The following is a 12,500-nucleotide window of genomic DNA, read 5'->3' as shown; positions in this document are numbered from 1 at the left end:
TATGAAGGAGAGAAAGCAGCGATGGACGTTTTTTAGAGAGGAGGTCCCTCTCGACGACGCAATGTCCGTGCTCGCCTCTGGATCAGAGGCATCAGCGGGCAGTGCTGAGTCAGAGGATGACGGGGAGAGCGCCGAGCCGGATGTCCCAATGGGGCAATCTGGAGCTCTGGCGCCAGCCTTTAAGACCCCCTTTCCTACGGAAAGCGTGAGGTCTGAGGGTTCCCTGTGCGGAGATGACATGAGCTCTGTCAGGTCAGAGGCTCTGTCCTTCGCGGCCGCCTCTCTGCGTTCGGACTTTCCCGGACTCATTGAGAGGGCGGCCACCCGACTGGAGATTGCGCTGCCCCCAGCTCCCCCTCCAATGGAGGTGGATTTGATGGAGGGCGGCCCCTACTCCGTGCCGAGAAGGGCGGCTGAGCCAATGGCTCCAGCCTTGCCCTCTCTGGGCAAATATGTCGAGGGCTCGTGGGGGGCACCTCTGGCGGCGCGTTCGCCGGCCAGAGTGTACACCCCATTCACCAGAGTGGCTGGATACGAGTGGGCAGCTAAGGGAATCCCTAGGCTCGAAGGCGCCATGACGGCGTACCTAGTGCCGGGTTCGAGTCCCTGGGCAGCCTCCAAGAAGGCCACCCTGCCAGCACAGAGGGACAGGTTCACAGCCCAATTGGCTGAGAAATCCTTCACGCTGGGAGCCCAGAGCGTTGCAGCGGCGAACAACATCGCCCTCCTCGCGGCCTCCCTGTCCCGTCTCACAACGGGCAGGTCAGAGTTGACCGGTGAGGAAGTGGAGGAGGCCTCCAGGATTTCTGGAGCCATACTCCACCTGACGCAAGCGGTGGCGATATGCGCGGGCAGGACCATGGCCACCTCGGTGGTTACTGAGCGGCACCTCTGGCTGTCCATGACGGCCATGAAGGAGACCGACAGGGCATCCTTGCTCAACGCCCCCGTCTCCAGCGAAGGGCTATTTGGCCTCGCTGTGAAGGACGCTACCGAACGCATCGCCAAACTGGACGAGGAGAGGAGGCACCTGGCGAAACATTTGCCACTGGCAATGAAGGCCAGCAGAGCCCCAACCAACCCGTCCACCTCCAACGCCCCCAACAAGTCAGCTGGGAGGCGAAGGGCCAGGCGACAGACGCACACCCAGAGCAGCGGGAGAGCGGGCTCGGCCCCTCCAGCAGCAACGGTGACAACGTCGGTCCCGCCGGAGAAGGAGGTCGTCCAGAGGCCAGCCTGGAAGCACCAGAAGGTGTCACAGAAAAGGCGGCACCTCTGACGAGGCGAGGGGGAGAGAGCAGAAGACGGCCCGGCGCGTGACGCAGAGAGGCCTACTGTTCCCCCCCACCCCACTGTTCAGGGCGTGGAGGGCTGTTTTTATAAATATGTGAATAAAGAGATGATTCTCATTGACACTGTCAAAGAAGGACTTTTATTCCATAAGGTTAAGAACACTTCACGTTCTATGTCTCTCCCTCACCATCTTGAGTGTAGTTCAACCCACTTAGAGTGTGTAGCTGAGCGCGCTCAAGAGAGGAAAAGGGTAAAGGTAGCAAGGCACAGCCTTAGCTCACCTAATAAAGATCTCTTACTGCAGACTCCTAGGAGCTCTGCAGTAAAGGTTTCACATAGCAGGCAAATGCCTCTGTCCCAATGTGACATGAAGGCGCTGCCGTTAGCTGGGAATGACGCCTTGCTGCAGGCCAATGCCTCAGTCAACGCAGATCAGACCTGTGCGACGTTCACGGAGAGCGGGAATACCTCCAAGGTATGGACGCCTCCAAATTGTTCTGAACGTATCAATGCCCATGGCTATGAGCGCAGCTCGCCACACATTGAGTGTGTCGCTGAGCAGCCGCCTAAGACCAGTAAAGAAGCATTGTGGCGCCACCGTGTGGTGTCAGTCAGAGATCACACCTTTCAGGTTCTATTGAATTCTGTAAAGGATAGGTCTCATGTTAAGCGGCAGTCTCAGTCAGACAATGACATGATGACGCAATCGCTTTCCGGGCAGAGCGCTCTGTCTCAGGCCAGTACCTCAGACAGCGCAGTTCAGACCCGTGCTGCGTTCACGGAGGGCAAGATTACTGGAGTTACGGGCGTAACCAACGTATCAAAGCCCCCGACTCACCCAGAACGAGCTGATGTGTCCTCTCCCTTTCAAGGGGGGCCCACCTTGGGCTATTCCACCAACCCAGTGTTGGGGAATAGCGGCGGCAGGGGCCATAGAGGAATACAGGTCCTTCCTACTGGATGCACCACAGCTTCGTGCGCACCCGCTTTCCATGCATTGCTGGCAGTGGCGTCAAAGCTGTACCCTCTCACGCTGGCTAGAACAGACGTTAGAGAAGGGTTATGCCCTCCAATTCCGCCGAACCCCACCCCCGTTCAGGGGAGTGGTGGAAACGGTGATGAAAACGCCAGACAAAGTAGCCGCTCTGAAATCAGAGATTACGGAACTTTTGGCGAAGGAGGCGGTCACAGTAGTTCCCCGGGAGCAAAGGAACAAGGGGCTTTACTCGCCCTATTTCCTAGTGCCAAAAAAGACGGGGGGAGTGAGGCCGATTTTGGATTTACGCATTCTCAACGAGAGCATAACCAAACGGCCCTTCCGAATGCTGACGACAAAACGCCTACTGGAATGTGTTCAGAAGGGAGATTTTTGTACAAGCATAGACCTAAAGGACGCGTACTTTCATGTGCCGATACAATCGCGTCACAGAAAGTTTCTGCGGTTCGCCTTTCAAGGGGTGGCGTACGAGTTCACGAGGATGCCGTTTGGGTACGCCCTGGCACCTCGGACGTTTTCCAAATGTGTGGAGGCGGCATTGGAACCGCTGCGTCGTCAAGGGATAAGGCTATTAGCCTACCTAGACGACCTGTTGATTCTCGCCCCGTCAGCAGAGCTGGCGTTCACACACACGACACAGACAGTGATGCATCTCACGCGTCTGGGGTTTGCTGTGAATTGGAAAAAGAGCGCACCTTGGCCCAGTCATCAGATTGTCTACTTGGGACTACAGTTAGACACTGTTATGATGAGGGCGCGAATTTCGGACCCTCGAAGGGCAGCATTGTTGCTAGCCCTGAGGAAGTGTCGTCCGAATCACACAGTAACGGCGCTATCGATCATGTCACTTTTGGGTCTCATGTCGGCAGCCCACTCTGTGGTCCCGCTAGGGCTTCTGCACATGCGCAAAGCACAGCGGTGGTTCGCCCAACTAAGACTAGACCCAGTGCGTCAACGTCATCGGTTGGTGGTGGTTCCTCTCTCGCTAAGAGCAGACTTGGACTATTGGCGGAACCCGTGCGTTCTCACGCACGGAGTCCCGATGGGCAAGGTGTCATCCTACATTCCAGTGTTTACAGATGCCTCTCTGACTGGATGGGGAGGGACATGTCAGTCTCAAGCGATAGGAGGTGCATGGCCTCAATCAGGTCGTCACATCAACCTCCTAGAGTTGGAAACGGTGAGACTGGTCTTGACCCACTTCGCGTCTACCCTTCGGGGTCGCGATGTGCTGGTCTGGTCAGACAACCGAACCACAGTGGCTCACATAAACCGCCAGGGAGGGGTCAGGTCTCCTGCCCTTCATCGGGCGGCAGTGGAATTGTGGCTGTGGGCTCACAAGCACCTTCGCTCGTTGAGAGCAGCACACATTCCGGGCTACTTGAACGTAGGGGCAGACATCATGTCAAGAGGGGGTCCTCGAGACGACGAGTGGTGTCTGCACCCGGACATTGTTCTACAGATTTGGGAACAATTCGGGAGAGCCGAGGTGGACCTGTTCGCGTCACGTGTGAACGCGCAGTGTCCCCTATGGTTCTCTCTGAGGAACCAGGACGAACCGCCATTGGGAAGAGACGCATTCGCGCACTACCCGTGGCCGAGAGTTCTCCTGTATGCATTCCCTCCGCTGTCTTGCATTCTCCCACTGCTAGCCAGGGTGAGGTCAGAGGGGCTGTCAGTGATACTGATAGCGCCCGATCGCCCGGGGGCTCCGTGGTTTGCAGAGATGAGTCAGATGTTGATTGCGCCACCCTGGCCAATTCCACATCGACGAGACGCGTTGATTCAGGCGGGAGGCTCGATAGGGCAATGGCCCATAATCGGCCAACCACTGAAGGCTTGGTTCCTGAATGGGACAGGTTAAAGCGCCGTGGGTTGTCTGATGCAGTGATCAGAACAATACAGGGCGCAAGAGCCGGTTCCACTTGCAGGTTGTATACCAGCAGATGGAATGTTTTCTCACGATGGTGTGATACACAGGACGTGGACCCCATGAGCTGTCAGGTAGAGAGTGTGCTCTCATTCCTACAGTCTATGTTTGATAAGCAGAAATCGCCCTCCACTATTCGAGTGTTTGCAGCGGCAATTTCAGCTGGTCATGAAGGGTTTAACGGGAAAAGTGTGTTCACTCACCCGTTAGTGAGACGTTTCCTATTGGGAACGCGACGGCTTAGGCCAAGGCCTAGAGCTACGCTGCCCAAGTGGGATTTGGCATTGGTTCTCGAAGCGCTATGTAAGTCGCCGTTCGAGCCATTGAATCAAATACCCCTCAAGATGCTGTCTATCAAGACGGCGCTGTTGCTCGCCTTGACTACTGCTAAACGAGTCAGCGATTTGTGTGCACTGTCGACGAGACCCGACTGCCTAGCCATTAATGGCGATCTGAGCAGAGCGGTGTTACGTCCTAACCCGGCATTTGTGCCGAAGGTTATTAACAGTGCATATAGATCGCAGATCGTGGAATTGTGGGCTTTTCATCCCCCTCCTCACGGGGAGAGGAGTGAGGAAAAGCTTCACTGTCTGTGCCCAGTACGCGCTTTGGCGTGTTACGTTAGGCGCACAGAGGCGGTTAGGTCATCACCTCAGCTGTTTGTGTGTCACGGTGCGGCTGCATTGGGTAGACCACTTTCAAAACAGCGTTTGTCTCATTGGCTTTGTGAAGGCATTGAGACGGCGTACGAGGCGGCGGGGCAACAACCGCCTCAGGGTATTAGAGCGCACTCCACTCGTGGAGTAGCAGCTTCTACTGCTCTTTTCAGAGGAACAGAGGTAGAGGATATTTGTAGAGCAGCGTCATGGTCGACACCGTCTCCTTTTATCCGTTTCTATCTGTTGGATATGTCTTCTAACTCTTTGGCTCGGTCGGTACTCAGCGTGGCTGAAGGGAGATCTTGAGCAGAACAGAGAAAGAAAGCAGGATTGTGAATAAGTTCATAAGTCCACTTTTATTAGAAGTAACATATTATGGACATGTTTTCTAACTCTTTGGTTCGATCGAATTTCAGCAGAGCTGAAAGGCGTTCTTGAGCTAGAAAGAGAGGACAGAGCAGGACCTTGGACAGGTTCCAATCAGGTCCGCTCTGGTTAGGAAGACTTATGTCAGGAATAAGCCTGTTAAACTCCAATCTCGATTGCACTCAGCACAGCTGAAGGAGAATCTTGAGGTAGAGGAGGGAGAAGCAGGATGATAGACTGATCTCTATCAGGTCCGCTTTGGATGAAGAGCATATTCTGTGGCATGTCTCCTGGCTGACAGTATCAGCATATAGAAACATGTACTGAGTGGACAGAATGTGAGGTCATCTATCTGAGGTTCAGTTTAGTATGACTGGTATATTTTGTTCCATAGAATATTGAGGCACGGCTATCTGCTAGTCAGATTAGCACGGCGTCTATTCTATTGATCTGCCCAACAGCCATTGACATTGTCATTGAGCTAGATGGGGCGGGTCTATAACCGATGACGCGGTATATTGTGACGCCTTGATGGGTTTTTAGTCGCAGTACTGCGGGAATTGGTTGCAGCCATTGCTGGGCTTGACCTTTGCATTTTTTAATGGGAAGTGTTAGGCTCGGCAGGGAGTACATTTTGGAGCGTTTCGCTCCGCCTTAAACCACTAGGAGCATAGCTCCCCTATGGGGCGGAGCTCCACGATATAGAACGACTAGTTACCGGAGTGTAACTCCAGTTCTATGAGTGGAGCGGAGCCCCATAGGACTTAAGGCCCTACCGACCCTCTCTAGTCTCGCTGAAGATAATATCTCGGGAGGCAGATTGAGGGAACGGGGTTCCTTATATAGGGACACCTGTACTCCTATTGGCTGTAGGTGTGTGCATAATTTTGTTTCAGGCTGCGTCTGCCTTAGGGCAGAGGGTAAACCACTAGGAGCATAGCTCCCCTATGGGGCTCCGCTCCACTCATAGAACTGGAGTTACACTCCGGTAACTAGTCGGCTATTCCCGTTCAGAGGCAGGCTGCTGTGATGTGTTACAAGTGCCATGTAATAACAATAACAATACTATAGTGGCTTCGAATTGAAACTCACGAGTGCACCCTCAACAGCCATTTTTATATATGAGCCACTGGGCTATTCCCGTTCAGAGGCAGGCTGCTGTGATGTGTTACAAGTGCCATGTAATAACAATAACAATACTATAGTGGCTTCGATTTCAAACTCAAGAGTGCACCCTCACCAGCTGTTTGTTTCCCATTTGGAGAGAAATAATGTGTGGATGTCATTTCGGACATTTTGGCGCTCACGCGAAATGACACAAAGTAACAAAGTCGGAGGGAAACAAAGTAGCCTCTCACTCGCTGCCTGTGGGTGGGAACCGGCTTAGGGCTGTCTGTCTGTCCATCTGTCTGTCCCTCGCTCCAATTGGATAAGGCCACACCGGCCCGGTGGCCAATCGTTGCCTCTTGTGGCGAGGTATATGTACGGCTCTCGAAGTGGCGAGCGGCTCATTCAGACTTTCTGTGACTTTCTCAAGCTACCAATATGAGCGGAAGAGGCAAAACCGGAGGCAAGGCCAGGGCGAAGGCAAAGACCCGTTCATCCCGTGCTGGCCTCCAGTTCCCCGTGGGCCGTGTGCACAGGCTGCTGCGCAAAGGCAACTACGCCGAGCGTGTGGGCGCTGGCGCACCAGTCTACCTGGCCGCCGTACTCGAGTACCTGACTGCTGAGATCCTGGAGTTGGCCGGCAACGCTGCCCGTGACAACAAGAAGACTCGTATCATCCCCCGTCACCTGCAACTGGCCGTCCGTAACGACGAGGAGCTGAACAAACTGCTCGGCGGTGTGACCATCGCTCAGGGTGGTGTGCTGCCCAACATCCAGGCAGTCCTACTCCCCAAGAAGACCGAGAAGGCAGTCAAAGCCAAGTAAATTCGCTACTGCGACTTCAACTTGACTACTCAACCCCCAAAGGCTCTTTTAAGAGCCAACCACCTAGCTCTCCAAAAGCGCAAAGTACCTTTCTATGACCGCAATACATTGAGTGGGTGTATACACAACTATTTCGACATTCTGTGCCCACATGAGGCCTTGCATGAACAACAACACCTACTTGGCCTCATTTGCCATAGCAGGCTAGCATTAGATGATACGTGCCTATAAGCTGTCACTCTTGACTTTGGCGACTATTATTGCGCGTAAAGGGCCGGCGGCGTCCTATTGCGCGCGCACCGGGAGTTTGAGTTTTGGAGAGGCCGGGCCTCCCGTCCAATGGCCAACGGAGGAGGCCTGCGAAACGGGCCAATCGGGGTGGTGGGGAGATGGTGTCCAATCAGCAGGCGCCACTGCCGGCTTTATAAACTTCACATAGGCATTTCGAGGCTATACTCCCGACTGTCAGAGCAGCGCCATGGCCAGAACCAAGCAAACCGCTCGCAAATCCACCGGTGGCAAAGCCCCCAGGAAGCAGCTCGCCACTAAGGCTGCTCGCAAGAGTGCCCCGGCCACCGGCGGTGTGAAGAAGCCTCACCGTTACAGGCCCGGCACCGTGGCTCTGAGAGAGATCCGTCGTTACCAGAAGTCCACTGAGCTACTCATCCGCAAGCTGCCCTTCCAGCGCCTGGTGCGAGAAATCGCCCAGGACTTCAAGACCGACCTGCGCTTCCAGAGCTCCGCCGTGATGGCCCTACAGGAGGCTAGCGAGGCTTACCTGGTCGGCCTGTTCGAGGACACCAACCTGTGCGCCATCCACGCCAAGCGGGTGACCATCATGCCCAAGGACATCCAGCTGGCCCGCCGTATTCGCGGAGAGCGCGCATAAATGAGGATGACCTGAACTCGAATATCCCCCAAAGGCTCTTTTAAGAGCCACCTCCATATTTCCATCAAAAAGGCACAATTGTTCCATGTATACACGCACCTCTACATTAGCCACCATGTATGTTGTTCACTAACACGTCTAAAAGCTACGTATTGCACCTTTTTAGTTGCCTGAAGTCTAGCTTCAATGTTTGTGTGTGTGTATATACACAACCATCTGGCATCATCCACTTCCTTTGAACTATATAGTAACACAGTAAAATGCTTTACAAAGGAGGGGAAAAAGAAACGAGTGATAATATAGGCCGAATAGTAACAAGAATTGTGTTCAGATGAATAATTGACACTATTAGTTGTGTGTAATAATAGCCTTGCATGCAGTCCAGAAAAAACATTGCATGCCAACTTACTTTGAAAGTCCCATGTTGCAGTGCTGCTGAGAGACTCATGCAGAGGCCCAAACTTTACAATGGAGCACGGAGGCCATCTTGTGGTTAAATGTGGGTACTGCACCTCATGGTGAGTCCCTTTCAGCATTTGCTCTTTAGGCCAGCGTTTCCCAAACGCGGTCCTGGGGTCCACAAGGGGTGCGCGTTTTGCGTTTTGCCCTAGCACTCCACAACTGATTCTAATACTCCCAGCTTGATGATGATGAGTTGATTATTTGAATCAGCTGTGTAGTGCTAGGGCAAAAACTCCCAAAATGTGGCCCGAGTTTGGGAAACCCTGCTTTAGGCTAATACTAGCCTATTAGGATGACTTGGTTCGATCGCTTTAATGGCAACTGCTGAACTCTGGTTTCACTAATTACTTGTCCCAGGTCACCATTATGAATCCAATAGCAAAACAAATGTTTCAAAATAGCTCAATAGTGAAAAAAGGCCAGGAAATGATGGGTTCTCAGCAATATTTCACCAACAACCAATCACTATTCACGCATAGACATTAGGATCATCAACAAATATTCCTAAGTCATACTACAAAAGGGTTGTAACGAAATGGATTTGTCTGTTCAATGCAAGTTCAACGTCAAAGAAAAAGTGCATCACCACAACAAACGTGTCTTTAGATACACTGTAAAAAATGACTTTGTGGAATGTACTCAAGCTATTACAGTCAACAAAAGCACACGTCATATTGTTGAGTAGATCTTTTTGCTTGTTTTTATGAGTAGATAAGCTTGAGTAAGTTGAGTTGATGTGGTCCAATACATTGAGTAAAGATGATAGAGACGTAAAAAGGATTATATTACGTTGATTCGACTCAAATAGACATTGTGTTATTTTACCTGAATGATTCATCCTATTATGTATTTAGACCAACTTACTTTGGATTCACTCAATCACATCCCTTAAGAGAAAAGGTATCCGGACACCGGGAATCCATTTATTTAAACATCAACGGTTTGCAAAACATCTGTTATTATGAGTTGACAAATTACGTAATTGCAATCAACACTGCAGGTAAATCATGATTGCTGCAGGTAGGCAACACCGTAGAAATAGGAACTACAACACTAACAACAAGTGACATTTACTCCTGATGTACTGACTGACCTGTTGCAACCTCTACAACCACTGTGCTTATTATTTGACCCTGCTGGTCATCTATGAACGTTTGAACATCTTGGAGAAAAATGTGTGAAACCACTGCCTATATGAGGAGCTGTCGTTGTTTGTTTTATTACCACATACTTATGGAAATTGCACCGGTTGAGAGATGATGGCTCTCTTGTGCCTACGGTGAAGGGTACTTCTGATCCAGCAGGTGGTGCTAAGATCCCTCCCTATATGACTTGAATGATGAGTTGATTTATTCCTTATAGCTCCTAATGATTTTAAGGCCAGTGTTGGCAAACATTACTTGTGCTCCAGCAGGTGGCCATGACATCCCTCCCTATATGACTTGACTGACCAGTTAGTTGATGGACTCCTTATAGCTCCTAAATTTAATGATTTTAAGGCCAGTGTTGGCAAACATGACTTCTGCTCCAGCAGGTGGCCATGAAATCCCCCCCTATATGACTTGACTGACCAGGTAGTTGATGGACTCCTTATAGCTCTTAATGATCTCAAGTGTCTGTGTTTTTATGTGGTTAGGAGTTTTGCTCACTGCGTGTCCCCCTTCCATTTCAGTGTTTCCCAACTCCAGCGGTAGAGTAGGCTACCCCCAACAGGACCCATTTTTCTTGTAGGCCTGGACAGCCACAGCTGATTGAACAACCTGTCACCTAAATTACCAAGTCCTCAATGAGTAGAATCAGGTGCAACAACAACAACAACAACAACAACAACAACAACAATATGAGGAGAGGGACACAGTGTACTAGCTGATCTCCCAGTTGTCACAGTTTGGCCTTGTGTTCCACATAGCCTATATCAGTATTTGAGTATGTTTCCCGCGCACTTTAGTTGCTTTCACGTCATCTTTGAAATCGCTCCTCCCTAGTCCCCTAGAACGAGCGCCCTCCCCTTTGCAACGCCTCCGAACATATAACAGAGGCGCGCTTTCTGTGCCGCCGGCCTCAATCAGGTCGACCAAACGCAGATAATAGCGCACCGCGCACCGGCGCTGAAATCATTCATTCACTTGAACTCAACTAGCGAACACACCATGTCCGGAAGAGGCAAAGGCGGCAAGGGACTCGGAAAAGGAGGCGCCAAGCGTCACCGCAAAGTTCTCCGCGATAACATCCAGGGAATCACCAAACCCGCTATCCGCCGTCTGGCTCGCCGCGGCGGCGTGAAGCGTATTTCCGGTCTGATCTACGAGGAGACCCGCGGTGTCCTGAAGGTGTTCCTGGAGAACGTGATCCGTGACGCAGTCACCTACACCGAGCACGCCAAGAGGAAGACCGTTACCGCCATGGACGTGGTCTACGCTCTGAAACGTCAGGGACGCACCCTGTACGGTTTCGGCGGTTAAACCCACTCTCTTCGGAACCTCAACACCCCGACTCGAACCCAAAGGCTCTTTTAAGAGCCACCCACATCCGCTTAAAATGGGCCCATTCCATGTAGTGTTATATATAACAACAAATGTTTAGTATGCAATTTAGTAAGAAAGTATGAGCCACTTCGAGTGGACAGGGAGTATTAATTAGAGGATTCTAATGTCCCGTCCACTTTTAGCGCACAGAGGGAGGCCTATATCTGACAGTGGCAAAGTGTAAGAACGTTATTATTTTGGGTCAAGCAATAGTGGAATTTGGACAACATAAAGCCACCACGAGTCGGTAGACGTGGCTCGAAAAGAGGGGGACAGCGCGCACACACACACACACACAGTCCAAAATGGGAGCCCTATGTCTGACGGTGCCAAAGTGGGCAATTCTATCACCAGCATTATTTGGCACAACAATCGTGCCATTTGGACACCTATTAAAGCCCCCCTTTTGAAACACACAATTCCCCATCGGTCACAGAGCATAGGCTATAGAGAGGAGGGAGGGAGGGAGGGAGGGAGGGAGGGAGGGAGGGAGGGAGGGAGGGAGGGAGGGAGGGAGCAAGCAAGCAGGGGAGTGTCTACGGCCGCTGACTTTGCTTAGCTTCCTCTTCATAAGACGGGTAAGCGCCCTTCACCCCCTCATTCGTTTCTGAGAAGCAACGAGACATCATCATGCCCGAGCCAGCAAAGTCAGCGCCCAAGAAGGGCTCCAAGAAAGCCGTCACCAAGACCGCAGGGAAGGGCGGCAAGAAGCGCAGAAAGTCCAGGAAGGAGAGTTACGCCATCTACGTGTACAAAGTCCTGAAGCAGGTCCACCCCGACACCGGCATCTCCTCCAAGGCCATGGGAATCATGAACTCCTTCGTGAACGACATCTTCGAGCGTATCGCCGGAGAGTCCTCTCGCCTGGCCCACTACAACAAGCGTTCTACCATCACCTCCAGGGAGATCCAGACCGCGGTGCGCCTGCTGCTCCCCGGTGAACTTGCCAAACACGCCGTGTCCGAGGGCACCAAGGCCGTAACCAAGTACACCAGCTCCAAGTAAACAGCGCATTTGGACTGCTCTACTAACCCAAAGGCTCTTTTAAGAGCCACCCACTCTGTCAGTAAAAAAAGCAATTCCATCGCCACCGAATGAATGCGTAGGTAGGCTGCGTTACATTGTATCATTGTTTAATGGGCGGCGCGCGCCGCCTCGGAGAGCGGCTACATTGTATCATTGTTTAATGGGCGGCGCGCGCCGGCTCAGAGAGCGGCTACATTGTATCATTTCCCCTGCCCGTTCCAGCGTAGGGGTTTAGCGCGCCTTTTTTGGTGTCTTTGCGCGCTGAATAGTAACCCATGTTTGTCGGGCTCTATTCCAGGTGAAGGCAATGTAAAATGGCACCATTTGACAAAGGGTGTAAATAAATAAATCAAAAAGGCAGTCTGTTGGGTTTGATTGGAAATAAATTCCCTTTATCGTCTAATGAGCAGATAGTCATTTT

At 51.9% G+C, this 12,500-nt stretch overlaps 4 protein-coding genes across 4 annotated transcripts; all 4 read left to right on the top strand.

The window, feature by feature from the left end:
* Nucleotides 1-6,790: 6,790 nt before the first annotated feature.
* On the top strand, nt 6,791-7,177 carry LOC311113396 (histone H2A; the record flags this gene model as incomplete). The annotated part of the gene is made up of 1 exon (XM_084156607.1): nt 6,791-7,177. The coding sequence occupies one exon, from the start codon at nt 6,791-6,793 to the stop codon at nt 7,175-7,177; it is 387 nt and encodes a 128-aa protein (XP_084012733.1).
* Nucleotides 7,178-7,655: 478 nt separating this feature from the next.
* Nucleotides 7,656-8,066, top strand: LOC311113309 (histone H3.2; the record flags this gene model as incomplete). Its single annotated transcript, XM_084156526.1, has 1 exon — nt 7,656-8,066. The coding sequence occupies one exon, from the start codon at nt 7,656-7,658 to the stop codon at nt 8,064-8,066; it is 411 nt and encodes a 136-aa protein (XP_084012652.1).
* A 2,612-nt stretch (nt 8,067-10,678) lies between these two features.
* Nucleotides 10,679-10,990, top strand: LOC311113395 (histone H4; the record flags this gene model as incomplete). Its single annotated transcript, XM_084156606.1, has 1 exon — nt 10,679-10,990. The coding sequence occupies one exon, from the start codon at nt 10,679-10,681 to the stop codon at nt 10,988-10,990; it is 312 nt and encodes a 103-aa protein (XP_084012732.1).
* Nucleotides 10,991-11,683: 693 nt separating this feature from the next.
* On the top strand, nt 11,684-12,058 carry LOC311113283 (histone H2B; the record flags this gene model as incomplete). The annotated part of the gene is made up of 1 exon (XM_084156502.1): nt 11,684-12,058. The coding sequence occupies one exon, from the start codon at nt 11,684-11,686 to the stop codon at nt 12,056-12,058; it is 375 nt and encodes a 124-aa protein (XP_084012628.1).
* Nucleotides 12,059-12,500: the final 442 nt, after the last annotated feature.

This window comes from Coregonus lavaretus (assembly GCF_964263955.1).
Source record: "Coregonus lavaretus genome assembly, chromosome: 40".
NCBI classification, from domain to species: Eukaryota; Metazoa; Chordata; class Actinopteri; order Salmoniformes; family Salmonidae; genus Coregonus; species Coregonus lavaretus.
The sequence above is the reverse complement of the archived record's forward strand: the minus strand, read 5'-3'. Positions and strand labels throughout refer to the sequence as shown.